The sequence below is a fragment of the Thrips palmi genome, unplaced genomic scaffold, assembly GCF_012932325.1.
Source record: "Thrips palmi isolate BJ-2018 unplaced genomic scaffold, TpBJ-2018v1 HiC_scaffold_7, whole genome shotgun sequence".
NCBI lineage: Eukaryota > Metazoa > Arthropoda > Insecta > Thysanoptera > Thripidae > Thrips > Thrips palmi.
Genome location: NW_023144634.1, coordinates 6,576,408 through 6,604,008, shown reverse-complemented (window position 1 = coordinate 6,604,008; position 27,601 = coordinate 6,576,408). Strand labels below are relative to the sequence as shown.

The window sequence follows — 27,601 nt, the reverse complement described above, 5'->3', positions numbered from 1 at the left end:
GGCACCGTTGGACTGTCGGCCTACAGCCCCCTCCCCTCCCCTGCACCCGATCACCACGCCGCTGCCCGCGACAGCGACCCCCGGCCCCGCAGCGCGCTCCACAGACGCACCACGTCCGCCTTGAGTGGCTTGTTCTTCCAGGCGTAGATGAAGGGGTTCACGACGTTGTGCAGCCCCGCCACGGTGTACCCGAAACGGAAGGCCCACTCCATCTCGTGCTCGCCGCCGACCCCTGCCTGCGGACAGGGACAGCCCTTGGGTCAGCCGAGGACTTCCTACCAGCTGGCACTTTCCAGCACCACGCGGGACGGCCCGTTTGAGGGACGGGTCGACAAAGGCACTGTTGGGAGGCCAAGGGCGGGCCAGGGGTGCACCCACCAGCCGCAGCAGCATGACGACGAGCACGGGCGTGAAGGCGAGCACGTAGCAGCCCACCACCAGCAGCAGCACCTGCGCAGACTTGATGGTGCCCGCGCTGAGGCGGCGGTCCGGCGGCGGGCTCGAGGCGCCCCGGGTGGACGTGGACGTGGACGACGTGGCCGAGTCCCCCGACAGCCGGGCTGGGCGGCCGGCGTCCGGCATCAGGGGCAGCATGGCCACGCTGCGGCCCACCTGTCGAGCGCACGAGTTACACGCCAACCTTGTGGGCTTAGTTGGAGAGAAAGGGGGTGGGGGTACGAGGGCTAGCCCCTTTGATCGTCAGGGGAGGTAATGGGATACTCGAGCAGCTGCGGAACTAATTGGACCCCCCACCGCACCCCGTTGGACCGCGCACCTCTCTGCGGATGTAGATGTGGGTGACGGCGATGATGGCGAGGTCCGTCATGTTGACGGGCACGATGACCAGCAGCAGGATGCCCTTCTGCAGCAGGGACGCGTCCACGCACGGCGTCTCCGGGGGCTGCCAGCGGTTGCCCAGCAGCAGCGTCGCGGAGCCCGCCGCCGACACGGACCACACCAGGCCGATGAGCACCCAGGCGCGCCTGGGGGCAGAGCGGGCAGACCGGGCAGACCGGGCAGTCAGTCTCTCTCGCACCCCCACGAGTGCGACAGAGACAGGGCGGCGCGAAGCGAAACGACTCTTCGAAATCAGTTTGTATAGCATAGGGCTCTAGTATTCGTAAACCACCCCCTTACCAGAACTCATTACGGTAAGCGAGATGCCAAACTCATTACGGTAAGCGAGATGCCAACTCTTGGAACCCGGCTGCCTCTGAGCGCTATTGTTTGGGGGGAGGGGGGGGTTAGTCCCCCACACTGCGAGAGGCCTTGCAACAACTTACGGCTGATACCGGAGAAAGGATTCAGCTCTCCATTTCGGTTGTCATTTTCCGAATTCGTACGACTTTTGACGTGGAAGGCACCCCCTGGCCCCTGGCTCGCCCTGGCCCTCTGAGCCCACCTGGTGGTCATGATGTGCTGGTAGCGCAGGCTGTGCACGATGCACAGGTAGCGGTCGTAGCCGATGGCCGCCAGGGAGTTGATGGAGGCCATGCCGACGAACACGGCACCCACGAACTTGGCCAGGCAGACGGCGCGGTGCTGCGCCACCCAGTGCGCCAGCGGACACACGTTCTGAGAGAGACGGACAGACTTGATCCAGCAGTCTGAGAGATAGCGCGACGCGATGGACGCGTACCTGAGAGAGGTGGTACTGGAAAAGCATGACGCCGTTCAGGGCGTCCGCGGTGGCCAGGCTGATGACCAGCATCCTGGAGGGGCGGCCCAGGCGGCGCCGCACCGTCCCGGGCACCACGGCCCACAGGATGAAGGCGTTGACGAGCACGGCCGCGGCGGCGATGCTCAGGTCCAGCACGGCCTTCAACACCAGCAGCGCGCGGCCGCGGGCCGGGCCGCCCGGCGGCAGCGGGTCCTCGAAGGGGCACACGAAGTTCTCGGACATGGCGCGACCCGGCGGACGCGGTGGCACGTGGTGGACAGGCCGGTGGACAGGAGGAGTCTGCCTGCCGCCCTGTCCGAGGCCCTGTCCGAGGCCCTGCCAGTCGCTGAGTCCTGGCGCGGGGCGTGCGCGGGGCAGCGTGGCAGACCGGTCGCATGGGGTGGAGGGCCATCTGGAGGCACGTCTATTTCGACGTGGAATTAGAGACGCGGTTCGGGCGCTCCCCGAAATGGAACTGCATAGGGGACAAGACGAGGCGAGGGCTCAGAAATTGGGCTGAGCACGGAAAGAGATGGCGGCGGCGCGATACAGATGCACTTCGGTGAGTGGGCTACTTGGGAAAAGAGGGACGCCACCGCAGCCAACGCCAGTCGAGAAGAAATCAAAACCCGGAAGAGCACCCAGCTGTGGTGGCGGCAGGGCGCGGCAGAGCGGGAAGAATTTGACACTATCCGGTTGGGGATTCCCCACGCCACAACACTGCCCCCACACTGCCACCATCAAACCCATAAAGACGTGACGAACAGAGGCTTCAGCGGCCGGGTGCCAAAACGTAAATCTCGCACTGAACGGCGCGTCCGGGAGCGGCGCGCCGCGCAAGGCGCTCCCGCCGGCCGGGCGTGGTGGCGCCGTGGCGGTAGGCAGCCCACCCGGCCTGGGGAAGCGGGAGCACACAAACGGCGGCACGCGGAAGGCGACGGGGACGACGAGGACGACGGACGCGGAGACGACGAGCAGGGTCGAAGGCAGCATCTTAAGCCCGCGCGGCCGCCACTCTGATAACGTGTCCGTAAGGGAAAGAGAGAGAGAGCCTTCGCTTCGCCGCGCCCCGCCGGGCCGCCGATGCCGCCCGCTGCTGTTGCTGTTCTATGCAGCCCGGCCCGGCCGGCCAGGGCGGGGCTGGGGCTGACCTTGTGGTAATGAACAGAAAAAGCTACGCGCCGCGCCACCAGGGGAAACGTACAGCGCACGCCATCGCCACCCCACTGCCCGCGCTGCCCCATCCCAGCGAATTAACGCGCTCAGTCGGTCGGGCTCGTCTTCCGCGCGGCCTCTCTCTTTTGTTTCCATACCATCGCGCGCAAAGCCCCGGCCGCCCCAGCTCCGGTCATCTGCTATTATTAGCGAAGTTTTGCAATCCCGGTCGGAACGGAACAACAGCGCGGAAAGCGTCGTCTCGACTCGGAGGGGAAGCGCGGCGCGGATACGACTTCGAAAATCTGAAACTCATTTCGCAGATGGTTCCATGTGGCGCCGTTGGTGTTAGTCACTTCTCGAGTCGGACTGTTGCTCCGCCGAATGCCCCCCCCCCCCCCCCCCTTCGGCACGACACTGGCCCCTCGGCATCTCGGCGGCTGCTCAGCGTTACTGCATATAGTATGGGCCTTCCCCCTCACTCCCCAACCCACCCGGGGGTGTCCAAACAAACCGAGTCCCAAGTAAACGTCAACATGGCCATGTTGTCGGGGATCCTGGGGGTAAAAAAAAATCAAGGCAATTGACGCAGAGGCCACGAGGCGTGCTGTACCCAACGTTCAGGGAGTCGAATAGTGTCGAATTTTACTGAATTTAGAATTTTAACTGCTTGATTTTTTTGCTGTCTGGCCTGTAGGCCAACTGGAGAATGTAAAGCAAGAGGAAAACGGAAGCCGCGCCGTTCCCTTCGAGCACTTTGTTTCATTCAGAGCGAAATGCGCCCGGTCGACTCGCTGCGGAGGCTTTTTCCCTGGGAAAACCTGTGCGGGTGAACTCGAGGAATAATGCACACGACAAACTGACTTAGATTTGTTAGTACACAATGTAATTACTAATTGCATTGATTAATCAGTCTTGTTTCGGTGGAGCGACGAAATTATCGCTAGCGTCAGTCCACATTTCTATTAACAGTACACACAGAGACACTCTCACACTGCGACCGCACGCTGCTGGCTGGCCAAAAGTCCGGGGAGAATGAAAGGTACGCGTCTGGGATGCAGCTTCTGGACTAGATGACGTCGTCAGATGACGTTCTCGTAGGGCACGTAGCGCTCGGGGACCTGCTTGCCCGAGATGACGGCGGGGCCCTGGCCTGGGCCCTGCCTGCCCTGCCCGCTGTGGCTGAGCGTGGCGCTCAGGCTGGAGGCCGTCAGGCTGGACGCCGTCAGCGTGGTGCTGATGACCTTCTTGCCGTCGCGTGGGTCACGCGGCGCCGACACCCCGGTCAGCAGGGCCACCTTGTCGAAGAACTGGCGCAGGGCCGTGCGCACCGACGCGTTCTTCCACGAGTAGATGAACGGGTTGAGCATGGGGTTGAGGTTGATGACCGTGCACAGGATCTGGAAGGCCATGTCCATGCCGGGTGACCGCACGCCCATGAGGCGCGCGCCCAGCACGCACGTGAAGGGCACGTAGCAGACGACGTAGCAGCCGATGACCAGCACCACGGCGCGCATGGACTTGATGGAGCCTCGCTGCACCTGCGCGCCCCAGATGGACTTCTCGTGCTCCTTGCGGCGCGCGCGCATCCGCTTGATCTCCTGGAGGCAGAACGGGAAACGTCACTCGCCGTCCCTCTCGCGCCCGTCACGTGCGAGAGAGACAGAGCGACCTCAGGACTCACCTGTCGAATGCGTATGTGCGCCACCAGGATGACGCTGAGGACGAGGACGTGCAAGGGCGCCACGAGGAACACCATGAGCCTCTTGGGGATGACGGTGTCCAGGCACGGCTTGCCGGCCTCGAAGTGGTTCCAGAGGAACAGGCTGCTGGCGCTCACCAGCCCCACCACCCACGTCAGGGAGATGATCCCGCACGCGCGCCTGGCCGAAGGCCGAACAAACAGAAAACGGATGCCAGGGTTAATCAAACTCGCGGGAAGTCAACCCCGCAGGCTCCCCCGCTCTGTCTCTCTCGCGCGCGGACGGAACACCTCATGAATGGGAGAGAGACGAAAGCACAGTCTGGAAGCGGCTTGTTGAAGCGACGTGTGGCCGTGCGTGGCACTCGAGCCACCAAAGCAATAGGCAGGCCGCAAGGACCAGCAAGGACCCCCGCGGCGGCTTTCAACGTTTCAGCCGGTTTCGCCCCCCGGTGCTTTTCCCGCTATCGTCTGAAAAAACAAAACCGCGGAGTGCTTTAAAACGCGCGCGGCAAAAAGGCCGAGCGCGCATTGGTCGCGGGGAGGGGGTCCCCCTCTGGGCCCCCCTCGGGGTCCCCCGAGGCCGGCCGCCTTGTTACCCTAGCGCGTGCCCCCCCCCCCCCCCCCCGATCGTTGTTGAGGGCCGCGCCGATTCCTGGAAGAGACGCGGGTCGGGCTGGGGCTGGGGCTGGGGCTGGTCACCGCGGCACCACGGCACCCCGATCCCGAGGGGGCGGATGAAAGTGCATCCAATTGGCCGCGGCCGAGGCAATCCAATTTTCAGACCGGATGCTTATGAAAACGATAATTCTCTGCCCGAAAAGAGGCCAACGAACCCAGTCCACTCAGCAGGCACCAAGAGACAGGTTTTCCCCATTCGGCCCCAACGGAACTTGCCTTCGAACAAAGCCCCCCTCCCCCCGCCCGCCTTCCCACTGAAAAATCTTCTCCTTGTCTCGACAGAGACGGAGCTGCGTGTGTGTTGTTCTCATCAAAGTGTTTGGCGAGGCGGGCGCCATGTATAGAGAGCTTCGCCATGCTGCGGCGGCTGCGGCGGCCGGGCTCAGCGGACACCCCCTCCCTTACTAGCCGGGAGGATTGGGGGGGGGGGGGCGCTCCCCCGGCCGCGCGGATCGCGGTATGCATCTTTCGACGCCTCCATTTTTCATGCGGCACGGCGTGTGTTTTGCACGACTCAACTAGAAAGGGGTCGCAGTGCTTATCGCTGTGCTTACCTCCTCGTCATGTACTCCTGGTAGCGCAGGCTGTGGATTACGGCCACGTAGCGGTCGATGGAGATGGCGCCCAGCGTGCACACGGAGATGATGCCGGAGAACATGAAGGTGGCCGTCTTGGTGACGCACAGGAACCGGTGCTGCGTCATGTACTCCGAGATGGAGCACACGTAGTGGGACACGAGGAAGAACAGCATGGAGCAGCCGATCAAGAAGTCGGCCACCGCCAGGTTCATGACGAACAGGGAGGACACCTGCAGGGGATGCACGTCTATAGGTTCCTTTTCTCAACACTCAACACCATAGGATCGGATGTTCAAAAGAAATGAACTTTCAAATCTTGTCCAGCATTTTATAGAGAAAGGTCACAACGCGACGAAACAAATCATTTAAAACTTTAACGGAACTTCGGATTTTTTAAATGTCTGTAAATATTTCAGTTGTTGTTCTACTACGAAACACTGATATCGTCCGAGATCACCATCACCACAGCAAAAACAAGACCAAACACTCGCTTGGACGGACAGGTTCTGAACATCCGTTACACCACCAGCGCACTGACCTTGAACCGGGGGCACAGCGTCTCCTTGCGGCACCAGCGCTGGTGCAGCAGGGCGCTGATGGTGAGGGCGTTGCCGGCGAGGACGAGGAAGCACACTGCCACGTCCACGGCCAGCTTCACCTTGAAGAACTGGCGCAGGGCCTCGGCGTCCTCCCCGGCGCCGCCATCCAGCCCGCCCACCTCCAGCGGGCAGTACCTCTCCGCCACCGCCTCCAGGGGTGCAGGGGCTGCAGGGTGGCGAGCGTCATATCGGCGCCGCCGCGGCCTCAGAGCACGGCCGGCCTCCCCTCCGCCCTCTCCGTCCACGACACGCGCGTTGACCACAAGAACATCACCGCGCACTACGCGTCCACCGCCACGGTCACCAAGCCAGACGACACTATCCACGTGAGCACTGCAGCGCACTGACCCAGGGCGTTGCCGATGTGCCGCGTCGCGCACTCACCGCCGAACTCATCACTGGCCTAGGTGCCGGCCGGGCCGAGGCTGGCCGAAGCCGGCCTAGGCCCCGGGGCCCCGGGCCAGGCGTGCCACTCGTGCCACTCGGGCCACTCTGGCCGCGGCGTGCGTGGAGGCGTGGCGGCGTGGACCGCCAGCGCCCGGTACCGCGCACCGCGTAGCCACGTACCGTGCCGTTTGCGCCGCAGCGACCGCGCGCGACACTAGCGCCCCTCGCCGGCGCGGCGATCGGCGCAAGCTGCCTTTCCCTCGTTTCGGGCGCCAGCAGGGACAGCAGGCCGTTTCCGAAAAGGGCTCCCGTCGCTGTCTCTCTCGCACGGGGCGTCCCGTTCTTGCGAAGGGCCCAGCCGCTAACGACCGCCAACCGCCAGGTAGGCGACGACGAGGGCCCCGTCCGAGTGCGTGACACATCTTGGTGCGTGCATTGTTGGCTCCAGCCGGTCGACTCCGTTTTCCCAGTGTCCTGCTTCACGCTCTTCTCCTCGGGGCTCCGGATTTCCCGCACCGGTTTCCCGCAGGACCCCTATCCTGCCGCCTGATTCCGACGCACCGTTTTGTCGCTCTCTCTCTCGCACTCGTGGGGCCGTCCGGAGGGGTGCGAGAGAGACAAGACGTGTCCTTCGGATTTCGGCGGCAGGGAGTGAGAATGGCCTGCACTGCGACTGGCCGCCCCGCTCTCTGACGTCCCCGATAAGCCCTGGCTGAGGCTGTGTCCACTAATCTCGTCGGAGGTCGCGGAGGCCGTCGCCGTGGACGCAGGATGAGTCACTGCGGAGAACCGGAGGATCGCTCTGTCTCTCTCGCACTCATGGGGCGTCCTGCAGGGGAGCGAGAGAGACAGAGCGTCGACCGGCACGGCGTCATCGTCGCTTGGAAATGCGAGGTGGTCGCTACACCAGCGGGCAAACACCCGGCCGGGCATGTCCGCGTATGTCCGTGCACAGTACGTATGACTCGCCAGCCGAACGATTCCGCGATTCCACGCGGAGGCGTCGTCGTCGCTCTGCCTCTCTCGCACTCGTGGCGCGCCCCGTGGGTGCTCGCGTGGGTGCGCGAGAGAGACAGAGCGACGACAGACAGCACTGCCCGGACTTTGCTCGTCCCTTCCCTGAGGACACTCTAGCGACGACAAGGCAAACAGCAATGCGACGACGCGACAGGAGTCGTCACGTTGGATCGGTCCAATCTGAGACTGCCCCCCCCCCTTCCCCTCGGGCCACGCGCCTCCCCTATCGGCCGAGGCAGTGCTGTCATCTGCCCGTTTCGGAACCGCACGGAGACTCCAGCCAAAGCCAAACACTTGAAATGGGGAATGAGCGCCCCGAGGCGGACGCGGCCGACAGGCCGACAGGGCGACACGGGTGGGGGCTCGGCCAGGGCCCGGCGAGGCACGGTGGCGAATCTACACTGCCATTTAACCACCAACAACTGCCATGGTTACGCGACTCAGGAATGTAACCTAGAGCCACAAAGTTATTTTTGACTGTGGAGTGAGCGTGAGTTTAGGTTTGCTCTTTACATCTTGTATTTATAGGAGCTTCCCGGGAAGAACCTAGTAGGGCGTAAGGCGAGTGTTCGAGCAGGCCGTCCTTTACTCTAAGTGATGAGTTCAGGGAAGCTGCAGACACTCTTGTACAAATGTCGTTTCTGTTTTGATTGTGTGTACTTTTGTTTTCTGACTGTTCTCTTGAAGCACGCAGCATCTTTCGGCTTTGTGGTGTGTTGGGGTTGAATAAGGCGAAGAAGAAGAGACGAAGAAGGAGAGAGAAGTCTGCTGCGCCTCGGTGGTCTGGTCAAGTTCATGGCTGCGGGTATAAAACTGGCTTCCCCGGCGCCTGCGTCGTCTTAAACTTGCTGTCTCTGTGATCGCGGCCGGCTCTCCCCTCCCCTCCCCTCAGCGCGCCTCCGAGATGGCCGAGCTGGACGCAGCCCTCACCTTGCCATGTATCTCGTGTTCCTCATTTTGAAAACACACAACACTCCTCGGTGACTTTCAATCATTTATACAGCACGCCCGCTGGTCAGAAATTGCGATAGCCTGATGTCAAGATGACTTTACCGTTTCTCTGCCCACTACTGATATAATGCTGCTGCCCCGAAGAAAGCCCCTAGCGACTCAAGAACAAGACTCCGGAGAGATTCTCATCGCTTCTTCGATATTTTTCGTACAGACGCAAACAGCCCGGGGAGGTACTGCCGGAAGAATCTGGGTGCATAATCTGAATGGAGGGGGCTCCGATGTTATCATGGATGGCGCCCGAAACAGGTTTCCGAGCAGTCACCATTCACGTTTGCAGCGTCTCAAAAAGGGTCGTTCTATGGCGCAGTTAGTTCAAATTCAGTCGTTCACAGTTCATAAAAGTCTAGAGCTAAGAATTCACCAAATTATTTCCCGGTTTGATTTTCAAATGCAGAAAAAGAAAATAAAAAATTACTTCAGTTATGGTTTTTTTACCTTCTTTTATTGGATTGTTTAGGATTTTTTTTGTAATGACTTAAATGCTTAGAAAATCAACCAAATTATAGGGGTCTATTTTACTTTGACTTTGTAAGTTTGTCACATTGTACTAGCAATTTCATTTTATGTTTAATACGGCAGCTTCTCTATGCTGTCTAAGTGTTAGAATACAACTTTGTCAAATAAGCAACACACAAACGACACAAACCTCATTTTTTTCTCTCCAACTCTCAACGCTTTGAAGTCCGCCGCGTGCACGATGCGAAAATGCCACAGAGTAGGTCGGCGCCAGGCAGTCTGTCTCGAAGAAAGGTGGCGATTCAATTGACGTCAGAGCGACTTGCAATGAAAGGCGTGCCGCGCGCACCAACAATTCAGGGGCTTCGGCCCACTGCGCGCCATACTCCACGCCGGGGGATATACCCCGCGCTCTTGCCTCAGCCAGCGAGTATCTCCGCAGACCACCACCCCGCCAAACGGCAAAATATTTTTTTTTAAAAAGAGACACCGCAAAAAAGAATCTAAACGACAAATATTCTGCTATGTTTTTGTTGGCCCTTTTGTCATTTCTCCACCCTCCCCTGAAAAAAACAAAACAAACAAAAGCAAAAAACAAGTGCACGTGTTAAAACAAACTTTGACAAGGAAAAATCTCATCCAAAGCGATCGGAAACTTAGAGATGACTGCGTGCAGTTTTATCTCATCGCCTCCGTTTGCCTCTGAGGCTCGAAGGTGCAAGGCGGTGAGTCAATCTGCAGCCGCCTTGAGCGAATCAGTTTGGTCGCCTGTCTCTCTCGCACTCCTCGCGTCGCCTCGCGGCCTAGGGGACGCCTCGTTGGTGCGAGAGAGACGGCTAGCCTGGTGGCAACATCCGTCCGCCCCACCCGTCATTAGGAGGGGAACCAGGGGAACTCCGGCAGAAAGGCGCCCCCCTCCGAGGCGCGACGGCTTGAAAACAAAAAAAGGTAAAAAAGAAAAAAAGGCAACAGGAACACAGCGATTGGCAACTTGGGTTCCGATAGACGCCCGAGCGACATTAGCGTCACTCGCGTGTCTGTGTGTTCAATGGCGCCTTTATCAGGGGGCTCGCGTAATCCTTGTGCACTAATGAAAAAAAGCGGGGAAGTTGGCACTTTTTGCGCATCGTTTTAGTTTCCGGCTGATTCCGACTGATGCTTTCGCTCTCTCGCACGCACGGCGCTTTCCGTAGGTGTGCGAGAGAGACAGAGACAGTCTACAGCCGGCCGCCGCCTCGCCTCCGCGCCGCAGTCAGCGCTAAGGACTACGGTTTATCTGGCTGTAAGCGCCTGCGAAGGTTCGGGTAGGCAACCCGCCGGCACGGCTGCGCCACGGGACGGTATCTCGGCGCCTGCCGTCCCGTCCGGGATGCAGCGGCGGCGGTGCTGTGCGACGGAGAGAGAGAGACGGAGCGACGAAGTGTCTCCGTGGTGACACCAATCTGTCTGGACCAACACCGCCACTTGGGCTCCAATGCCTTCAAAACATCAACATCCTACGCGTCTTCGAGGTCCTTCGAGGTCCTTCGCCCTGCCCGCCTCGGCTTGGCGCCACACGGAAAGGTCGAAGGCCAGGACGCAGCGCGCAGGACGCAGGCAGGGCCACGGCCGCGACGCAGTGCGACGCAGTGCGCCGTGAAGGCACTGGATTTAGAGGCTGTTAGCGCGGGTGATGCCGTCTGGAGGCGCGAGCACCGCGTGGGAGACGTCAAAGGGTGGTACAGTCACCCAATCTCGACCGCTTCCCCGAGCTAAAGTTGTGTCTCCAAGCCAGAAACGGGTTACTAACGACGTCGATTACGATGACGGTCTGAAAAATCGTCTATAAAAGTCGATCGTTGACTTCGCCTTGCTTCGCGTCCCTGCCCGCCCTTCTCCACCCCTCACCCTTTGCTCGCCGGGCTGTTTGTGTTTTTCGTCTTAATTTCCCCCTCCTTGCCCTTGCGTGCCGCTGCGGCGCCGTCCGCCTCACGGCCTCTCCGCCCCACCGTGTACCGGACCGCGGTGGGGCCGTTTGATGCAGTGCCCAGGCAGTGCCCGGCCAGTGCCGTGCCCGGGGTCCTGCGGGGAGGACGACGCCGCGCGCCGCGCGCCACGCCCTAGTGCTGCCTTTTCGACCTTTTCGCACCCTCCTGGGAATAGAATGCTTTTACGACCCCGGGGAGTCTTGGAACCACTTGGAACACGCACACCGGTGGCGCGGTCTCCGGTTCGAGTCCCGGCTCCCGCAGACTCATTTTCTGGCACGCTCGTTTGGGTCGCGTGCCGCCGTGGCCGTCTGGTTCGTCTGGTTGTGGAGCAGAGAACAGGTTGCCGGCGATAACAAGATTTGTGGATACCTCGTCGCGCGCCGCGTCCGGCCGCATCCGCGTTGCGGAGTGGGGGAAGAGAGGGGCGGGCAGCGGCGCAGCGGGCACCTCGGTTGGCGGGCGCGGTTGGCGCGGTTGGCGCGGTTGGCGCGGTTCATCGCGCCACGCCTCGTCACTCGTCAAGTCGCTGAGTAGTGTAGCCGCAGGGGCCGGACGGGCCGCACCAGCGGACCAGCCGCGGGCAGCTTGGCGACGGGCATGTGCAGCGGCAGGACGCCGCGGCCGCGACACGCCGGGCACGCCGGGCACGCCGGCGGCAGCGCGATCGAGATGCCGCGGGCCGGTCTCGGCCGTGGCCATGGCCAGGTGTGGGGCTGCGGCCACCCCTCCGACCCCTCCGCGTCCAGCCGCCGCCTGCACCGCCTGCACCGCCACCACCGGCTGTAGCGCAGAAGCGCAGAAGCGCGCCGACATGCCGCCCACCACGGCCATGCACTTGGTCATGGACGCTGCGGAGCCGGGAAGAGCGACCGTGGTCTCGGCGGCGCTGGCCTCGGCGCTGGCGCCCTCGACGGCGTCCTTCGGCACAGCAACGCCCACGCAGGGCTCGCCGGTATGTACGGGCGCAGTACCTAGAACTCTCGGACATACTGTTTACATTCTGCGTGCGCTGACTTTGAGCCGCTACTGTTGCGGCGGCGCGCGGCGCGTGGATTGGCTGGGTGTGGCGGCGTGGGAGGGAACCGCCACGAAGCGCGGCGCGTCAACTGTAAAATTTTGTAGACAAAACAATAAGTATGTACCAGCGTGCGAGTTTTTGGCAGCGTTGCCAAACTCTGGGAACTTACGAGGCCCCCGTCGTCATGGAGTCATGGCACGGAGCAGTGCATGCAGCAAGCCTGCATGCCTCTAATGGTTGCTAACGTGGTTGCCGCCCGGATCGCTGCTGGCCCTTGCAACGACACCAAAGTTTCGGAGTAATCCGTGAGAACTGGTAACAAACTGAAGACAGAGGTCTGGCGTGATCCCAACCGACCCCATCTTGTTCGTGTTCCAGCTGCTGCACTACAACGCCTCGCGGCCCACCGCTGGCGTCGTCACCCTGACCGTCGGCGGCCCCCGCTTCGAGGACTACCTCCCCCACATCATGGTCGCGTTCGCCGGCCTCGAGTACGTCCTCATGTTCCTGATGCTGGTGTGCAACATATTCGTGGTCGCCGCGTACGCCTGCAGCAGGTTCACCTCGTAAGTCCATTGTGAAATTTGGCACTTACGTAACAGTAAACAGGAAGGCTCGGACAATGTAAACACGCGGAGCCTGCACTGCAGCCGCGTGCAGTAAAGCCCGCGCATCGAGCGTCGCCGTCCCTCAGACAGCAACCGCAAGGCGTCGCCGTATGGCGTCTCTGATGGTGCTCCTTCCTAGTTGCTCCTAGTCAACCGCGGATGATTGTCGAAACCGCCAGTGGAGTTTTCCGTCGCGACTCCTCGATGCGCGGCCATAGTGCATTCTTAGCGTGCATGCCAGCGAGCCACACTGGCGTGCGTGGCCGGGCCAGTGGCCACACAGAGCACCGCGGCGTCCACGGCGTCGCAGCAGGAAGGGGTGGCGCTGTCGCGCTGCGGCGGGTCAAGGCGGCTCAGCATGAGACCGCGGCGCGGACTTTATTTATTTACCTAGAGAAACGGCTGCAAACGGCGCCGCCCCGGCACGCGCGTCACGACGCCTAGCCGGACTTGGGACTTGGTGCGGCGCGGCGAGCGTCAGCTAGCGTGACCCGCTGCGCGCGCTGAGCTGAGCAAGGGGGAATCCCCGGCCCACCGTGGGGTCCATGTGTGTCTAATGGTCTAGCTGTCCATCGTTAAGCGGTCGGAGCCGTTCGCGTAATGCACCGGCTAAGCACGGAACGGCCAATTAAAGGAGAGCGAGTGAGTGAGAGAGAGAAAGAGATGTGCGCTTTGCTGACACCTCTCTTTTCCACAGGGCCAGGAAGAACAGCCTCCGCCTGTCGCCGGCCGGGCGCCTAGTCCTCAACCTGGCCGTGGCCGACATCCTGGTGGGGCTGGGGCTCGTCTACTTCTCCATGCCCAAGTTCTGGCCGCAGGTGGCCACCATGCTCGCCAGGTATGCGAACACACTCGCCAAATGCGGGTATTGTTGAGATGAAAGCGGGGTGGCAAAAGCTGACGGTGTGTCTCCATTTCCCACTGTAGATACTACCTCCCGTGCGTCCTCCGGTTTTCCATCTGCTTCCTCACCATGTTCGGGTCGCACTGCGCGCTGCTGGTGGTGGCCATGGACCGCTACGCCGCCATCGTGCACACGCTGCACTACAAGGACTTCATGACCACGAGGTTACACTCACCTTCGGTTCTTTCAGTTTTGTCCTCAAGTGAATCGTAAGAGGGAATAACATGCGACCCTTGGGTTTTTGCGCCCCAGGACGAGCTGGTGCCTCATCCTCGTCGGCTGGCTGGTCCCCATCGCGGGCTCGTCGTCCATCTTCTTCTTCAACGAGTGGCACCCCGGCGTGCCGAGCTGCGACGAGCACTTCATCGTGCCGCACTTCCTCATCATGTTCGCCCTGCCCTCCAACGTGTTCGTCCTGGCCGCCATTTCCTTCGCGCACTGGCGCGTCCACAGAGAGGTAAGCGAGCGGAGCGCGGCGCTCTGCCTCTCTCGCGTCTGACGCCGCAGAGAGGCAGAGCAACGACCGCTCATTCCCCCTGCCTGTCCTCCAGATCCAGGCGTTCACGAAGCGCTGCAACGACCCCCTGTTCGTGGCGTCGTCCACGGCGGCGCGCCGCTCCCAGCTCAGCTGCCACAAGTCCGCCAGGGTGCTGCTGCGCGTCACGGGCACCTTCATCCTGTGCTGGACGCCGCTCGACCTGATGCTGGTCGCGTTCGTCGTCATCGGGCCGCACCCGGTGCTGCTCGTGGCGTTCGAGGCCGCCTTCGCGCTGTCCATGACCTCGTTCCTGCTCAACCCGCTGGTGTACGCCTGGAAGACAGAGGCCATGCACCGGCCCATCGTGGCCGCCCTGCAGTCGCTGCGGCTGCTGCCGCGGCCCGGCGTGGACGCGGTGCTCGCCGGCGGGCCGCCCGGGGCGCTGAGGCGCGCGGGGGTGTTCGCCATCACGAGGAACACCTCCTCCGTCACGTCCGTGTCGCACTCCTCGTGCGGCACGAGCTCCTCCGCCCAGACAGTGCAGTCGTCTCTCTCCTCGGCGACGAGCCCTTGAAGGCCTGGGTTGGCCAAGCCTGGCCAAGCCACCGCGGGCTCAGGAGCGAGCCTGCCCGCTGCCCAGACGCGCCCGTAGCTCACCGCCGTCTTGCAGGCGGCCCTCCTCCCCAGAGCGGTGGAAGAACCTGAACCAGTATGACGTTTGAGTCCTATTCATTGGGTCCCATGACAATGAAGAGACTAAGCGAACTGAGTATGTCTAATATTTATTGTCTTTAAAAATATTATGTTACAAACCTGTGTAAGAAAATATGAAATTTCAAGACTGAATAATGATATGTAGGTATTAACAGAAACTGTTGCTAGATAAAACCTTCTGTCCCATTTCTGAAGAACATTGTAAAATTCATAAAATTATGAATTCATAAATCACATTAATCTTGTTAATTATTTAAAAAATTTGTTTTCCCAAGATTTTAGTCACTTCTCATCATGTAGTACTTCTTAAGCTCGAGGTGGCAAAAAGGTTGGCTTAAAGGCCCTGAAGACTAGATAGTTATGAACACGTTATGTTGGAGGTATGTGATGAAGTGAATAGTGAAACTGACTAACACAAATTTAGTGAATTATGAGAGTACCTAAACCTATTAATTTATGACATTGAAAGAAAAAACAGTCAAAAACAGATAAACAGCTTTTTCAAGTTATTCTCCCTAATAATATAAGAATTATCACTCAAAACCTCATTGAAACATTTAGTATTAACAGTATTTGGTCCTCTTTAACACATTAGTTTACTTGAACTATGCCTGACAACTGGAAAGTGCTCTAACCAAAATCAACACCTGTGTCTAACAACTCCCTCAACCTGACAGACACTTCTCTTGGCAACAACCTGAATAAATTAAAAAAGAATCAAGATACATTAATAGGAAAAATCGTGTGACAGAACAACTTGAATTTCATATTAGACATATTTTACCGTAGCAAGTTTCCCATGAAGAGTAAATAACCAGGTACACTCATTTCTGAATATCCTTGACGAATTCCAACAATGATTTGTCTAGCAGCTTCTCTGGGGTCCAACGTTCCAAAGTAGCTTGGAATCCTGTTCCAGGAATCACAGTTTTGTTTTATCACTCTCATGAAAAAGCAAGCAGTACAACAAGACGCGATATAAATGGTAATGTCATTTACCTAAGTCTTATATCTCGAGAATATTCAGGACTGACTAGAAATGGATAAATGTGCACTAGAGTCACTTGAATTTTAGCATGTCTTTGGGATGTTCTCAACTCCTGGCGAAGTGATTCAGTTAAACCCTGCAATGAACACATTAATGTATTAATAATGGAAAGGGATGTCAAAACATCAGAGTCCCCCAAGACTTACTTTGACAGCAAATTGAGATACACTCAGGGGCACTTGGTCTTTTATGCCAGTCAGGCCAGCAACAGAACTCAAAGCAACTATATGTCCCCGACGCTGCTCTTGCATTTGCGGTAAAAATGCTTGAAGAATCTGCATGGAAACAGTGAAAATTAAGCCAGCACTAATCTTGGAGAGAAGTAAGATGAAAAACAATGAGGCATACCCAGAAGTGAGACATAACACTGCGATCCATAGTGGTTTGGATTTCTGGTGGTGGCTGGGCAACAAGAGAATTAGGACTAGGCATGCCACAACAATGTATTATCATGCTCACAAATCCTACGTCCTTCTTCACATTGTCCGCAATTTTGAAAACCTGTAATTAATGGTTACTTAAGTTGATTAAGGGGCCTAAACATACAAGGGACATTAACAAAATACTTTATTAAAATAATAAATAAGATGTAGAAGTGACTAGGTAACTGTCTTACCTGGTCTCTATTTGTGACATCAACATGGTACGCAATTGCATGGCCACCACTTTGGCAGATGTCAACATAGGTCTTCCTATTTCCAGCGCTGTCAATGTCACAACAAACAATATAAGCACCAAGATTTGCAAGCTGTAGAGCAAGCTCTCTTCCTACACCCCGAGATGCTCCAACAACCTGCAAGAAGCAATTAAGGAGAAACAGTAAAACATATTATTCAAATATTAAATTGACATGTATGTAGTTCTCGATATGCAGTATTACCAGAACTATCTCATTCTTGACCGATCTCTGTCTTGGAGGGCATATCAGGTGCCAGCACGCCTCAAGGAAGGCAATGTAAACTTGCAGGACAAGGCACAAAGCATCCCAAGAAAGGACAACAAGTGCATACACTTGTAGGAGCATTGTGTAAGTAGTTTCCGAAACACCTGTTCACAGAGAAAAGCCATGTTAGTCAGATCGAAGCTTAGAAACCGACTGATTAATCTGTGACCTAGCTCAGTGGAAGAGGTGTCAATCAGGCTGTAAGCCACAGAGACAGGTTGTCAATGCCCTTGTTCACCAAGCACAGTACCACAAAACTTCATGAGCGAAAACTCACCTTGATTCCCGGCCCTGAAGACGAATGTCGAAGTTCAAAGTCTTTTACCGGGAGGACAGCGCATGTTGGTAAACAGAACAGAACGGGTGCAAACCATGTTGGAGCGTGCGGATACAAGGAAGACGCATTATTCGCACTTTGAACAGCAACCAGTGTTACCTTTTAATTAGCCAACTGCTAATATTTAAGCAAAAGTGTTCTTTGGAAAGTTTTGACAAAACAACTTGTCACTTACTAAATATTTTAAACAAAGCCGTTTATAATTATTTTCTTTTCCACCTGCATTCAGGATGAACATATAATCACACCTATCGTACCAGCCAATATGTGCTCAGATGTTGGCTAAGCCTCTACACAGGCGTTTTGTTTTTGTTGTTGCGGTGTTTCTCTTTCGCATGTAGTTTTTGTTTAAAGAAATTGGCATTGAAAACGAATTTCTTTAATCTATCGTGTTGTCTGCAACTGAATTCGTTGAAGAGAATTACCCTCTTGTTTCATTCAACGAAGGAGTTTTTTTTTTTTTTGGTAAGGCAGGAATATTACGCTGGTTTGTTGGGAATATTGGATTCATTCATTCTGCAAACACATTAGCTACAATTTTACTTGCTGACAGTCGTAATGCCCGCTTCTTATTTATTTCATCATTTGCTTCTTTTTCCCTAGGATTTTTAAGAACAGTTATTCTTTGAAATCAGTGTCTCACTGCCCGTACATATTCGTGCATATTTTCCATAAATATGTTAATCTTAACCTACAATTGTCATTGCTCATTTTCAGTTACATTGCGCAGTTCTTACATGATGTCTGTTCTTTTGTTTTTTTAGAAATACCTGAGATGAAAGAACATGGGCACAAGAAACATAGGCGAGGCTCTCGTGACAGATACATTGAAGATGATGTACCATCTAAAGTTCCCAAAAGAGAACCGGGATCTCCTTCTGAATTAAGGGAAGATCAAGACCGACATCGAAGAAAACCCGACCATCATGATAGACATCGTCATTCCATGGAGGATCCAAATAAGTCATCAAGGAACAGAGACGATCGGGAACGTGAACGAAAAGACACAGTGATAGAGATCACACCAGGGACAGAGACAACAATAGAGACAGAGATCACACAAGAGACAGAGATCACAATAGAGATAGAGACCGTCATAGAGACCGGAAACATGAAGGAAATGTTAAAATCAAAGATGAACCGTTAGACAGTGATGATGCACAAGGACGAGAAGGGCCATCTAGGTCTAAATGGGATGATGAAGAGGAGAGAAACCGCAACAGGTCAGTTCCAAAAATTTTTAATATCCAATAGATTATCAAGTACTATATTTGATGATCATATGCATTTATTTTAAACCCTAACTTCTGTTGCTGAGCCTGAAATTACAATCTCGTAAATGCATTTTTAAGATACAAACAATTTTTTGTGTGTCGGTGTTTTAGGGGCCTTGGAAGGGGTAGTGGCAGAAATTCTGAGGAACGAGATTCTAGAGGTACCCGGGGGTAAGATTCTTTCTGTTTCTTATCTTCTTGACAATACATATGTTTTGTTTTATAATAATTGTTTACACTCTGTATTTTTGTGTGCAGGTTTAGGCCAGACTTTCATGAGAATAGAGGAGGCCGGGGCAGGGGTAGAGGTAGAGGTGGAAGAGGAGGCCGAGGTGGCCATTCAAGATTCCCGAAGTCAGAAGAAGACACAAGTAATTATGAGTGGGGCAAGAAGACAGAGGATGGAGGAAACAAGCCGCTGCCACCTGAAGAGAGAGATAAACCCAATTTTGGTCTATCAGGAAAACTCACAGAAGACACAAATACTTATAAGGGTGTTGTTATTAAGTACAGTGAACCTCCTGAAGCCAGAGTTCCTAAAAGACGCTGGCGTCTGTACCCTTTCAAAGGTGAGGAGGCTTTAAAAGTTCTTTATATTCATAGGGCTAGTGCATTCCTTTTGGGTCGGGAACGAAAGGTTGTCGATATTCCGTTGGATCATCCATCTTGTTCTAAGCAGCATGCAGCTTTACAATTTCGTCTTGTACAATTTGATAGAGATAATGGAACTGTAGGCAAAAGAATAAGGCCTTATATCATAGATCTAGACTCAGCCAATGGCACTTTTGTCAACAATAACAAAATTGATCCCAGAAAATATGTGGAACTATTAGAGAGAGATGTCCTTAAGTTTGGCTACAGTTCAAGGGAATATGTTTTGTTGCATGAACAAAGTAAGGATGAAGATGAAGATGACAACATGGAATAATAATAATAATGTGTGTTTAAGTTTGCAGAGCTATCCTTAGTGTATTGCTATGTCCCTTTATTTTTCTTAGAAGTTATCTTTTTCCTTGTAAATATGAAGCAAGGAAAGAAACTGTATATTTAATTTTGAATTAAACTATCAGAATTGAGCTGTTTAGCTTATATTATTTCTGTGAAAAATGAAAAGGGAAGGGGGTTGTAAGATAACTTTGACCTGTTTGTAATGAAAATGCACATATGTTGGGTCATGAAGTCAAATTTTATTATCACCATTTGAACTAAATGAAATTACATGAATTGATTTTTAAATATGTCTTTCCCCCCCTAATTTCAAGCCATAAAATGTTTTACAAATGAGCCTACCTCAGTGGCACCACTTCTTGTACAAACATGTGAATCTAATGAAATTCTTTTAGAAAACTTTTTATCACACAAAATACATTCAAATTTCTTTTCCCCTGTATGAATACGGTAGTGAGCCATAAGATTGCTATTTTTTGTAAACTTCTTTTGGCAAATTTCACATTTAAATGGCTTTTCACCTGCATGGATCCTCATATGATCTTTTAGAGTACCACCAGCTGTAAATTTTTTTAAACACTCAGCACATTCATATTTTTGAATGCTTGGCACATGAGTTCGACTGTGAGACCGTAACTGAACTTTGGTTTCAAACACCCTGTCACAGTTGGGACATTCAAAGGAGCCTTCATCCAAAGGAGGCCCCTTGGGCTTTGGTTGTTTCTTTTTAACATGCCTACGGATGTGAGCTCTCAGTGTTGCATTTTGGGCAAACTGTTTTGGACATAAAGTGCAACTGTATGGTTTTTCTCCTGTGTGAGTGCGAATGTGTGCTTTGAGCGTACATCTTTCTGCAAATGACTTTTTACAAACATCACAAGTATAGGGTCTCTCTGATGTATGTGTTCTCAGGTGTGCAGTCAAATGGCCACTTTTAGTAAATTTCTTGTCACACTGATTGCATTCATAAGGCCTTTCACCTGTATGCATTCGCATGTGACTTTTCAAGCTGCCACTTTCTGTAAAAGCACTGCCGCATATCTCACATTTAAATGCCTTTTCACCTATATGAATTAATTGGTGACGCAACAGATTTCGGTTACTTGAGTAAGATTTCTCGCATACGTCACAAGGAAACCTTCCAGAGTTTCCTGATTTTGAATCAACATCCAAATTGCCAGCAGCGGGGTTGGAACAAACTGCAAGAGGGTCCGTAACTGCATCTTCTGAGTTTATATCACCGCCAGTAATGTTTGAATCACTGTCGCAATCAATGTTTAAATTTTCACCATCGCAGCTGGAGTCGTCAGAGCCGTCGTCGACTGCTTCACTTTCTGAAGTCCGGTCCATGTTCAGAACTCTTGACTAAACCTCAGAGAATGAAGGTTTCTCTTTCTCAATCTTAACTACGCTTGAAAGGCAAATCCTCAACAAGCTTGAAGCAACTATCACTGAACTTCAAGAGCTACAGCAAGGAAACATAACTATAAAACGCAGAATGATGACAACTACCACAGGAGGCTGTTTTTCTCCAGACGACTACAGACGACAACAACAAACAAAACAAACTATAAGGTTGTCTCTTGGTCAACGTGGTCAGAGTGTAGATTTTGTTGAATGAATGGTTTGAAGTTCTTATATAAATTTGAAAGACCGTTATAATTTACTTGTTTCCAAACTGTTTCCAAATAACGATTTGAGAAGACCCAAAGTGAAATTTTGTACACACTTGGTTGTTTCGTTGTTTTAGGCTTTGCTCTGTAAATAAGCATTTCCGGTTCATTTTGGACGACGGCTCGTACGCGCAGGCGCAGACGGCCGACGCTTGACGACACCACACAAGAAGACGCCATCGCTGTTCTGTGATCCGGCTGCAAGCTCTAGTTTTCTATTTGAGGCGTCTTGGTATTTAGAACTTGTGCGATGGCTGCTCCGAACGCAGAAGTTAAACAAGATGCTGGGGGTCCTGGCCCTCTTATCCAGCAGCAGCAGCAGCAACAACACCAGCAGCAGCAGCAGCACCAGCAACAAACCAAGCCTGACGGTCCTGGCAATTTCCACGGTGGTAGAGGCGGACGCGGTGGCGGCAGGCGATTTAGTGGTCCTGGCAGGGACAACCGCGGCCCCAGAAACAGTTCGGGAGGACGAGACGTATGTATTCATGCTTTTCTTAGCTCCTATTTCTCGCCAGCCTCTGTTTTATTGTCTGAATACCCCATGACTTTGCTGCACTCCCTGGACAGCAGAGGTTGTTGCCCCCTTCAATCAATACTGGGTTTTCCCGTCTTTTTTGCTTTTTATTTCCAAAATAGGCTTAGCACGATTGAGGCCCGTATTCTAGGAATGTATTCCTCTTTTTCTAGCTCGGGTTTCCTATTTTGAATAATTTTAAAAAATTCCTTCTTTTATCTTTTAAATTTGATGTTTGCTTTACGCTTAACTGATAACTTTGTTTCTACCATTTAGATGAACGCCGCCCGTGGTGGACCTGTGAACTCTCCTAACAACCGTGGTGGAGCTGTAAATTCCCCTAACAACCGTGGTGGGGCAGTAAATTCTCCTAATAACCGTGGTGGGGCAGTAAATTCTCCTAACAACCGTGGTGGACCCATGAACAAGATGGGAGGAGGTGTAGCTAACGCACCAAAGGTGGGTTCAACTTTCTTTTTTAAATATCAATTCTCATAAGGAAGATTCTTGTTGCACTCAAAGTTTAACGCTATCTCAGATTATTAAATTAATTAATAATTGGTTTTGACCGTTGAATCTTTTTCAGGTGAAGAGTGAGGGTGATGACAATGGTCCTCGTAGTCTCATGGGCCAACGGCCTCGGGGTGCTTTCAGGAGTGGTCCTGGTCGTGATGACAGACCACGAGGTCAAGAGGTTAGTGTCCATCATTATTCAAAAAGCTTTCTTGTCAAAAGTTCCATTCTTAGTTTCATTTTTGATTTATCTTTTCAGGATCGTTTTAATGAGAAGCTGGCCACTCTGGCTGGCCCTACTCATGACCTTCCTCCCCTCGACGTGTCTGAAAAGAAGTTTTCTGGGAGGAACAGGCTTTACATTGGCAATCTCACAAATGACGTTACTGAAGAGGAAATTTCTAGTCTTTTCCAGAAGTTTGGTGAAACAGCTGAGCTCTTTGTTAACAAAGAAAAGAACTTTGCTTTCATAAGAATGGTGAGCACTTGAAGAGTGATCTGATATTGTTTGTCTTGCTCATGTTCTTCAGTAGTTAATTAAAATCTATTCCAGGACTTCCATGCCAATGCCGAGAAAGCTAAGAAAGAATTAGATGGATCAATGCGTAGGGGGCGTCCCCTCAAAGTCAGATTTGCTCCCAACAGTACCGCTGTTAAGGTCAAGAATCTTACTCAGTATGTTACAAATGAGCTTCTAGAGAAGGCATTTAGCATCTTTGGAGATGTGAGTTGTTTTGTTCAAATGTTTTGCTTATTACCGTCTAGATTTTCATAGAAAGGTTTTTTACCTGAACTTTTTTTTAAAAAATCTCTACCTTACCAGATTGAACGTGCTGTTATCATAAGTGATGAAAGAGGAAAATCCACTGGTGAAGGCATAATTGAGTTTGCTCGAAAACCTGGTGCCCAAATGGCCCTTCGTAGATGCTCTGAAGGTTGCTTTTTCCTCACTGCGTAAGTGTCTTTTTAAAGGCTGTTTATTTCGGTACACATGTTTCTTTTCCTTTTTCTTTCATTTTTGTTTGTTGTTTGTGTAGTTCTCTTCGCCCCGTCATTCTGGAACCAATGGAGCTCTTAGATGAAATTGATGGCTACAGCGAAAAGGTTGTTCCTAAGAAGAATTCAGATTATCATAAAGCAAGAGATGTATGTACTGCAATATTACTTTTTAATGAAAAATAGATCATGCCAATTCTATCTTATATTATATGTACCATTTTTGTTTAGGTTGGACCACGCTTTGCAGCCCCCGGAAGCTTTGAATATGAATATGGTACCCGCTGGAAGCAAATGTACGAGCGCCGCAAGCAGAAGGAGGAAGCCTTGCAGCGTGAGATGAAAATGGAGGAAGAAAAGCTTGAAGCTCAAATGGAATATGCTAAATATGAGCATGAAACTGAGATGCTTCGTGAACGTAAGTGATTCTTTGGAAACAATACTTTTTTAAGTATCATATTGTCAATGTTAGCTTCTAACTAATGTTTGTGCATTCTCCAGAGCTACGTCAGAGGGAATTAGACAGAGAACGTCAAAAACGCGACTGGGAACTAAAGGAGCGTCAAGCTGAAGAGCAACGACGCCAAGATGAAGAGATTATGCGTCGCCAACAAGAAGATATGTCCTTACGCATGCATCATCAGGAAGAGGAACTTCGTCGACGACAACAAGAAAATTCTCTTTTCATGCAGGTCTGTAGGAAACTATGTTATTATCGACCAGTAGTTTTGGTATAGTTAGAATGAAAGTATATTTGGTCATCTTCCAGGCCCACAAACTAAGTAGTCTTTTGGATCAACAGGAGCAGGCTTTGGGACAGCGAGGAAACTATGAGGCAGCTCAAGGTGGTGATGCACCTATGCGTGAATACGAAGCAGCCCAAGGTAGCTTATCAAGTTAGTCTTAAGGCTATTCTTTCCTTTAATTTATTCCTCATTTTGCTCATACGTCCTTTTGTTTTCAGGACCAGGAAACATACCTCCGGTAAAGTTTTCAACTTCATTAGTATGGAGATAGGTTAAGTAGTTTTTGGAAGGTGTCCTTACACAGACCACACATACCTTTTCATGGGAGGTTTTACCTTAAAACAAACACACTTTTGATATTTCAGAAAGCTGTGGTAGCTGATATCTTTGAAGCCACACTAATTGGAATTTATTGGGATTGGTTGATGCAGAATGCCGTTGCTGCTGCTGCTGCCCTTCTCTTAAACCACTCGAGTACCTCTTCCATGTTATCTGAGCTCAATGCGGCGCTAATGCTGATTTTCCATTCCATCATGACTTTTCTAGTGAGCGGGAAAATGCATGGTTTTGAAGTATTAAGAAAAAACCATCTGACATTGTTGTGTTGAGGTGCTGGGTTCTGTTTTTATGGCAGAATTTAAACATACTTTAACGTGGGTTTTCCGCTGAAGGATAAGAAGAGAATATTTCTTCTTAACCTTGCTTGTCTCGTACCCATGTCCCTGGTTCAAGAGATGAGGAAACCCAGGTATTGGGGAAGGCTGCCATTAATTAAATTATTTGAGGGAGGATGAATATCCTTGAATATTACTTGTTGTATTTAGGTACTCTTTCCAAGGGTCACTGGACTACCTTCTGGAAGTGTTCTTGAACTTAAACAGAATGTTGGTTCCTGACGGATTAAAGCAATCCTGTTATCTTGCCTTACCAGCCTAGGTAACCGCAAGCCGAACTCAAAAGTGTTAATGAACACATTAATGTGTACATAAAGTGGTCTCTACTCCAGTTCAGAGCCCTGCATGTTGCAAACGATGAATTGCTATGTTTACAATATGAGCTGACTGAAGCTGAGTTGATTCTCCTTGTCGCAGCTACGGCGTGTTTTCATGCATGTGTCATGCACGTGAGAGCTAATTTCATTGTGAAAGAATGGCGTGGAATTCTTACACCTGGCGTTTCTGCCTCTAGTGGAATAGTACTCTCTCATGCGATACCATAGTCAGTCTACAAACCTGACTGATTTGAACTTGAATTAAAAAATGAAGACGAACTGTGCACTCATCTTGTAATCCAAGATCTATTGAACGTTCGATCGCCGCATAGAATCTTGTGCCATTGCAAGAGAGTGAGTCACATATGCCTGCAAATATATGAATATATACTGTTCCATTCTCGGAGCTAGTTATTGAATATTTGGAAAGTAGTCAATTTGACCTCTATTGTAGAGAGTTGTCTTGACTGTTTCTGTCTCAGTAACTTTAACTTGCCAAGACCTGAGCAAATCATATGTTGCTATGACACTGCAAGTCTAGTCTGATTCATGCTGGTTGTTGTTGCACATGGAACTTTTCCTCATTGTAAGAGGACCGAGTCAGCATTTAAAATGCCTGTTTGCCTCAAGCATGTGCTACTGCCCTTGGCACTTGAGCGTCACAACTGGATGTGTGTTGACTCAGAACTTTCATTTTCATGATTGGTTCTGTTCTCTTCTCTGATGTTGCTTAATTGATGATGGATTCTCAGTGTAGATAACATGGAAGAGCTTACTATTTGAAAGGTTGACTTGTTAATCCCACCTGTTGTCGATGGAACATAATGCAAGCTTAGAGATTTTATCTCTGAATTATTATGATTGTTCTGCCAGACGACATTTAATGGTACTGGAAATGCTGAACTTATATGATGTGTTGACCTTGGGAAAGGTTTTTGATTGTTGGTGTATGAACTGAATTGAAGAAGGGGGCACTTTTGAGTTTAGCGCCCATCCAGTCACTGCTGGGGGGACCTAAATATTGCTCTGATTGTTTGGATCGGATCTATATTTAGTTGTGGTGTGGTAATGACTATTTTCTTATTGAGGCGTGCTGACAATACCTACACTCATTATCCTGGATGTTCTCACCGTTATGGTTGCTTCAAATATTGACGTGAATGTGGTTCAAGGTACAACCTACCTTAACTCCCCTACTGGCGCTCCGTTTTTCGTAGCCTTCTTAGGCATTTCATCCTGGTACTCCTATCTCCCACCTATTTTTGAGGAAAGATTTTCAATGCGTTGGGCTGAGAATCCTATGTGGCAGCCCGTTATTTGTTTCAGAGTCTCTGCTCGTCACTCCACAAACACACTTTTTTCAATTTTTTTGTTTCCTTTTATCTTGTAAAATGAATCTTGGTTGTTGGTGTATGAAGTTAATTGAGTAGGGGGGCACTTTTGAGTTAAGCGTCCGTCCTGTCAGTGCTGCTTCCCCTACTTGGTTGTTATATGTTTCTGTTTTTTGTCAGTGATATCTGTGTAGTCAATCTGCACATCAATATCTTGACTGATATTTTATTTTTGCATAATGACTTTGGAGTGAGTGAAGTTAAAGTATATGATGATTGATACATAGAGAACAGTATTCTGTTTGTTTGTGTGTTGTAGAGTGTCCAGCAAACTTGAAACATCTGAAACATATTTACCTTTCCCACTGGAACATTTCTTTGTTTAGCATTTCCACTATCATTCCCATTTTGGATACCAAGAAAAATGCCCCTGTCTAACTGCGAATTTTTTCCCTTTTCTTTTGTTTTTATGTCATTTGTTGACTTGCGATGCTGGTTGGGTGTGACATACTAGGACTCTAAGGCATTCATGGATGCTTATGAGCGGGGAGCCCGCTACGACAGCCCACGAGGAGACATGATGGACGAAATGGCCAATGGAGGCCAACGAGGCAACCCCCGATCTCGCTGGGGGGCTCCCGAAAGAGCAAGGGTTGATGACTACCAGGCGAAGAGGAGGCGCTTCTGATGACATTAAATATTCACCCTTATGATGTGCAGATATTTACCTGCTGAGCATGAAGTTGAACAAACAAAATTGTCAATGTATTTATGTTGCTCTTGCATTAGGCTAATTGGATTGGATTGATCATATGGAGTAATATCCTACTTCGAATAGTTTTTAACGACATGACTTTTGAGTCATGGATTTACTTAGCCAGAGCTGTTTTACAGCTTCTCCTAGAATATATGATGTGGTATGCAGTTTTATGGTAATACATTTATCATCATTTGATCATTGAAGCAATTATGAGTTAAAGTAGCAGTATTAATTTGATTTTACATTCATTGGCTGCTCTTTTGTGTTGTTACCATCAGTAATTTCATTACCTTGTTTATTTGTTCATGAAAATGAAAATTCTAATTCTTAAAATCAACCAAGTTTATCATTGTTTTATTTTTATTACTAAACTTATTCATTGTATAAGATATAATTTATCTGCATTTCAAATAAATAGAGATGTATACAAATATATAATTAATGGATGCTCTCATAAGAATACAAAACATTTATAACTCCAAACTGGACTTATATTCCTATCCATTTGTGGAAGAAGAGCTTCTCTAGGATCATTTGTTATTATCACTTACCAATGGTTTGGTGGTACATGGTACTCTCCATG

General features: G+C 51.5%; 7 protein-coding genes across 8 annotated transcripts; 3 read left to right on the top strand and 4 right to left on the bottom strand.

Moving 5' to 3' along the window:
- Nucleotides 1-50: 50 nt before the first annotated feature.
- LOC117652755 (alpha-1D adrenergic receptor-like) lies at nucleotides 51-1,745 on the bottom strand. Its single transcript, XM_034397847.1, has 5 exons — nucleotides 1,640-1,745; nucleotides 1,403-1,575; nucleotides 776-983; nucleotides 379-612; nucleotides 51-236 (listed from the first exon to the last, which is right to left on the bottom strand). The coding sequence occupies exons 1-5, from the start codon at nucleotides 1,709-1,711 to the stop codon at nucleotides 51-53; spliced, it is 873 nt and encodes a 290-aa protein (XP_034253738.1). The 5' UTR covers nucleotides 1,712-1,745.
- Nucleotides 1,746-3,336: 1,591 nt separating this feature from the next.
- LOC117652754 (lysophosphatidic acid receptor 3-like) lies at nucleotides 3,337-8,476 on the bottom strand. Its single transcript, XM_034397846.1, has 5 exons — nucleotides 8,293-8,476; nucleotides 6,315-6,754; nucleotides 5,753-6,006; nucleotides 4,500-4,698; nucleotides 3,337-4,416 (listed from the first exon to the last, which is right to left on the bottom strand). The coding sequence occupies exons 1-5, from the start codon at nucleotides 8,474-8,476 to the stop codon at nucleotides 3,898-3,900; spliced, it is 1,596 nt and encodes a 531-aa protein (XP_034253737.1). The 3' UTR covers nucleotides 3,337-3,897.
- Nucleotides 8,477-11,971: 3,495 nt separating this feature from the next.
- On the top strand, nucleotides 11,972-15,430 carry LOC117652620 (melanocortin receptor 5-like). Its single transcript, XM_034397676.1, has 6 exons — nucleotides 11,972-12,171; nucleotides 12,616-12,803; nucleotides 13,543-13,683; nucleotides 13,773-13,913; nucleotides 14,002-14,206; nucleotides 14,301-15,430. Exons 1-6 carry the CDS (start codon nucleotides 12,031-12,033, stop codon nucleotides 14,799-14,801), a joined length of 1,317 nt encoding a protein of 438 aa, XP_034253567.1. The 5' UTR covers nucleotides 11,972-12,030; the 3' UTR covers nucleotides 14,802-15,430.
- Nucleotides 14,991-17,363, bottom strand: LOC117652622 (17-beta-hydroxysteroid dehydrogenase 13-like). Its single transcript, XM_034397679.1, has 8 exons — nucleotides 17,210-17,363; nucleotides 16,870-17,036; nucleotides 16,606-16,782; nucleotides 16,338-16,490; nucleotides 16,136-16,264; nucleotides 15,941-16,065; nucleotides 15,726-15,851; nucleotides 14,991-15,638 (listed from the first exon to the last, which is right to left on the bottom strand). The coding sequence occupies exons 2-8, from the start codon at nucleotides 17,011-17,013 to the stop codon at nucleotides 15,572-15,574; spliced, it is 921 nt and encodes a 306-aa protein (XP_034253570.1). The 5' UTR covers nucleotides 17,014-17,036; nucleotides 17,210-17,363; the 3' UTR covers nucleotides 14,991-15,571.
- Nucleotides 17,364-17,569: 206 nt separating this feature from the next.
- Nucleotides 17,570-19,623, top strand: LOC117652624 (smad nuclear-interacting protein 1). Its single transcript, XM_034397681.1, has 5 exons — nucleotides 17,570-17,734; nucleotides 18,034-18,259; nucleotides 18,295-18,492; nucleotides 18,655-18,714; nucleotides 18,802-19,623. Exons 2-5 carry the CDS (start codon nucleotides 18,045-18,047, stop codon nucleotides 19,469-19,471), a joined length of 1,143 nt encoding a protein of 380 aa, XP_034253572.1. The 5' UTR covers nucleotides 17,570-17,734; nucleotides 18,034-18,044; the 3' UTR covers nucleotides 19,472-19,623.
- Nucleotides 19,624-19,775: 152 nt separating this feature from the next.
- Nucleotides 19,776-21,244, bottom strand: LOC117652621 (zinc finger protein 501-like). Its single transcript, XM_034397677.1, has one exon. It carries the CDS (start codon nucleotides 20,839-20,841, stop codon nucleotides 19,801-19,803), a length of 1,041 nt encoding a protein of 346 aa, XP_034253568.1. The 5' UTR covers nucleotides 20,842-21,244; the 3' UTR covers nucleotides 19,776-19,800.
- A 30-nt stretch (nucleotides 21,245-21,274) lies between these two features.
- LOC117652619 (hrp65 protein-like) lies at nucleotides 21,275-27,470 on the top strand. 2 transcript variants are annotated; one of them, XM_034397675.1, is made up of 12 exons: nucleotides 21,275-21,642; nucleotides 21,958-22,140; nucleotides 22,268-22,375; nucleotides 22,454-22,672; nucleotides 22,748-22,918; nucleotides 23,018-23,148; nucleotides 23,232-23,340; nucleotides 23,422-23,608; nucleotides 23,692-23,882; nucleotides 23,993-24,074; nucleotides 24,155-24,174; nucleotides 26,773-27,470. In XM_034397675.1, exons 1-12 carry the CDS (start codon nucleotides 21,415-21,417, stop codon nucleotides 26,944-26,946), a joined length of 1,803 nt encoding a protein of 600 aa, XP_034253566.1. In that variant the 5' UTR covers nucleotides 21,275-21,414; the 3' UTR covers nucleotides 26,947-27,470. The 2 variants fall into 2 exon arrangements, with proteins under 2 accessions (XP_034253566.1, XP_034253565.1); XM_034397674.1 differs by having other exon boundaries at nucleotides 23,960-24,074.
- Nucleotides 27,471-27,601: the final 131 nt, after the last annotated feature.

Excerpts from the sequence above, each read along its gene's own strand:
- LOC117652755 (XM_034397847.1), bottom strand. The coding sequence starts at position 1,711 with ATGCTGGTCATCAGCCTGGCCACCGCGGACGCCCTGAACGGCGTCATG. Across the intron at positions 1,576-1,639 it reads TCCAGTACCACCTCTCTCAG|AACGTGTGTCCGCTGGCGCA; the intron begins GTACGCGTCCAT and ends CGTCTCTCTCAG. Across the intron at positions 237-378 it reads TCGTCATGCTGCTGCGGCTG|GCAGGGGTCGGCGGCGAGCA; the intron begins GTGGGTGCACCC and ends CCCTGTCCGCAG.
- LOC117652620 (XM_034397676.1), top strand. The coding sequence starts at position 12,031 with ATGCCGCCCACCACGGCCATGCACTTGGTCATGGACGCTGCGGAGCCG. Across the intron at positions 12,804-13,542 it reads GCCTGCAGCAGGTTCACCTC|GGCCAGGAAGAACAGCCTCC; the intron begins GTAAGTCCATTG and ends TCTTTTCCACAG. Across the intron at positions 13,914-14,001 it reads AAGGACTTCATGACCACGAG|GACGAGCTGGTGCCTCATCC; the intron begins GTTACACTCACC and ends TTTGCGCCCCAG.
- LOC117652624 (XM_034397681.1), top strand. The coding sequence starts at position 18,045 with ATGAAAGAACATGGGCACAAGAAACATAGGCGAGGCTCTCGTGACAGA. Across the intron at positions 18,493-18,654 it reads GAGGAGAGAAACCGCAACAG|GGGCCTTGGAAGGGGTAGTG; the intron begins GTCAGTTCCAAA and ends TCGGTGTTTTAG. Across the intron at positions 18,715-18,801 it reads GATTCTAGAGGTACCCGGGG|GTTTAGGCCAGACTTTCATG; the intron begins GTAAGATTCTTT and ends TTTTGTGTGCAG.
- LOC117652621 (XM_034397677.1), bottom strand. The coding sequence starts at position 20,841 with ATGGACCGGACTTCAGAAAGTGAAGCAGTCGACGACGGCTCTGACGAC.
- LOC117652754 (XM_034397846.1), bottom strand. The coding sequence starts at position 8,476 with ATGCTGCGTGCTTCAAGAGAACAGTCAGAAAACAAAAGTACACACAAT. Across the intron at positions 6,007-6,314 it reads CGCTGTGCCCCCGGTTCAAG|GTGTCCTCCCTGTTCGTCAT; the intron begins GTCAGTGCGCTG and ends CATCCCCTGCAG. Across the intron at positions 4,417-4,499 it reads CGCACATACGCATTCGACAG|GAGATCAAGCGGATGCGCGC; the intron begins GTGAGTCCTGAG and ends TTCTGCCTCCAG.
- LOC117652622 (XM_034397679.1), bottom strand. The coding sequence starts at position 17,013 with ATGCTCCTACAAGTGTATGCACTTGTTGTCCTTTCTTGGGATGCTTTG. Across the intron at positions 16,783-16,869 it reads TCAAGAATGAGATAGTTCTG|GTTGTTGGAGCATCTCGGGG; the intron begins GTAATACTGCAT and ends TGCTTCTTGCAG. Across the intron at positions 16,265-16,337 it reads GTGTTATGTCTCACTTCTGG|ATTCTTCAAGCATTTTTACC; the intron begins GTATGCCTCATT and ends GTTTCCATGCAG.
- LOC117652619 (XM_034397674.1), top strand. The coding sequence starts at position 21,415 with ATGGCTGCTCCGAACGCAGAAGTTAAACAAGATGCTGGGGGTCCTGGC. Across the intron at positions 21,643-21,957 it reads ACAGTTCGGGAGGACGAGAC|ATGAACGCCGCCCGTGGTGG; the intron begins GTATGTATTCAT and ends TCTACCATTTAG. Across the intron at positions 24,075-24,154 it reads TGAATACGAAGCAGCCCAAG|GACCAGGAAACATACCTCCG; the intron begins GTAGCTTATCAA and ends TTTTGTTTTCAG.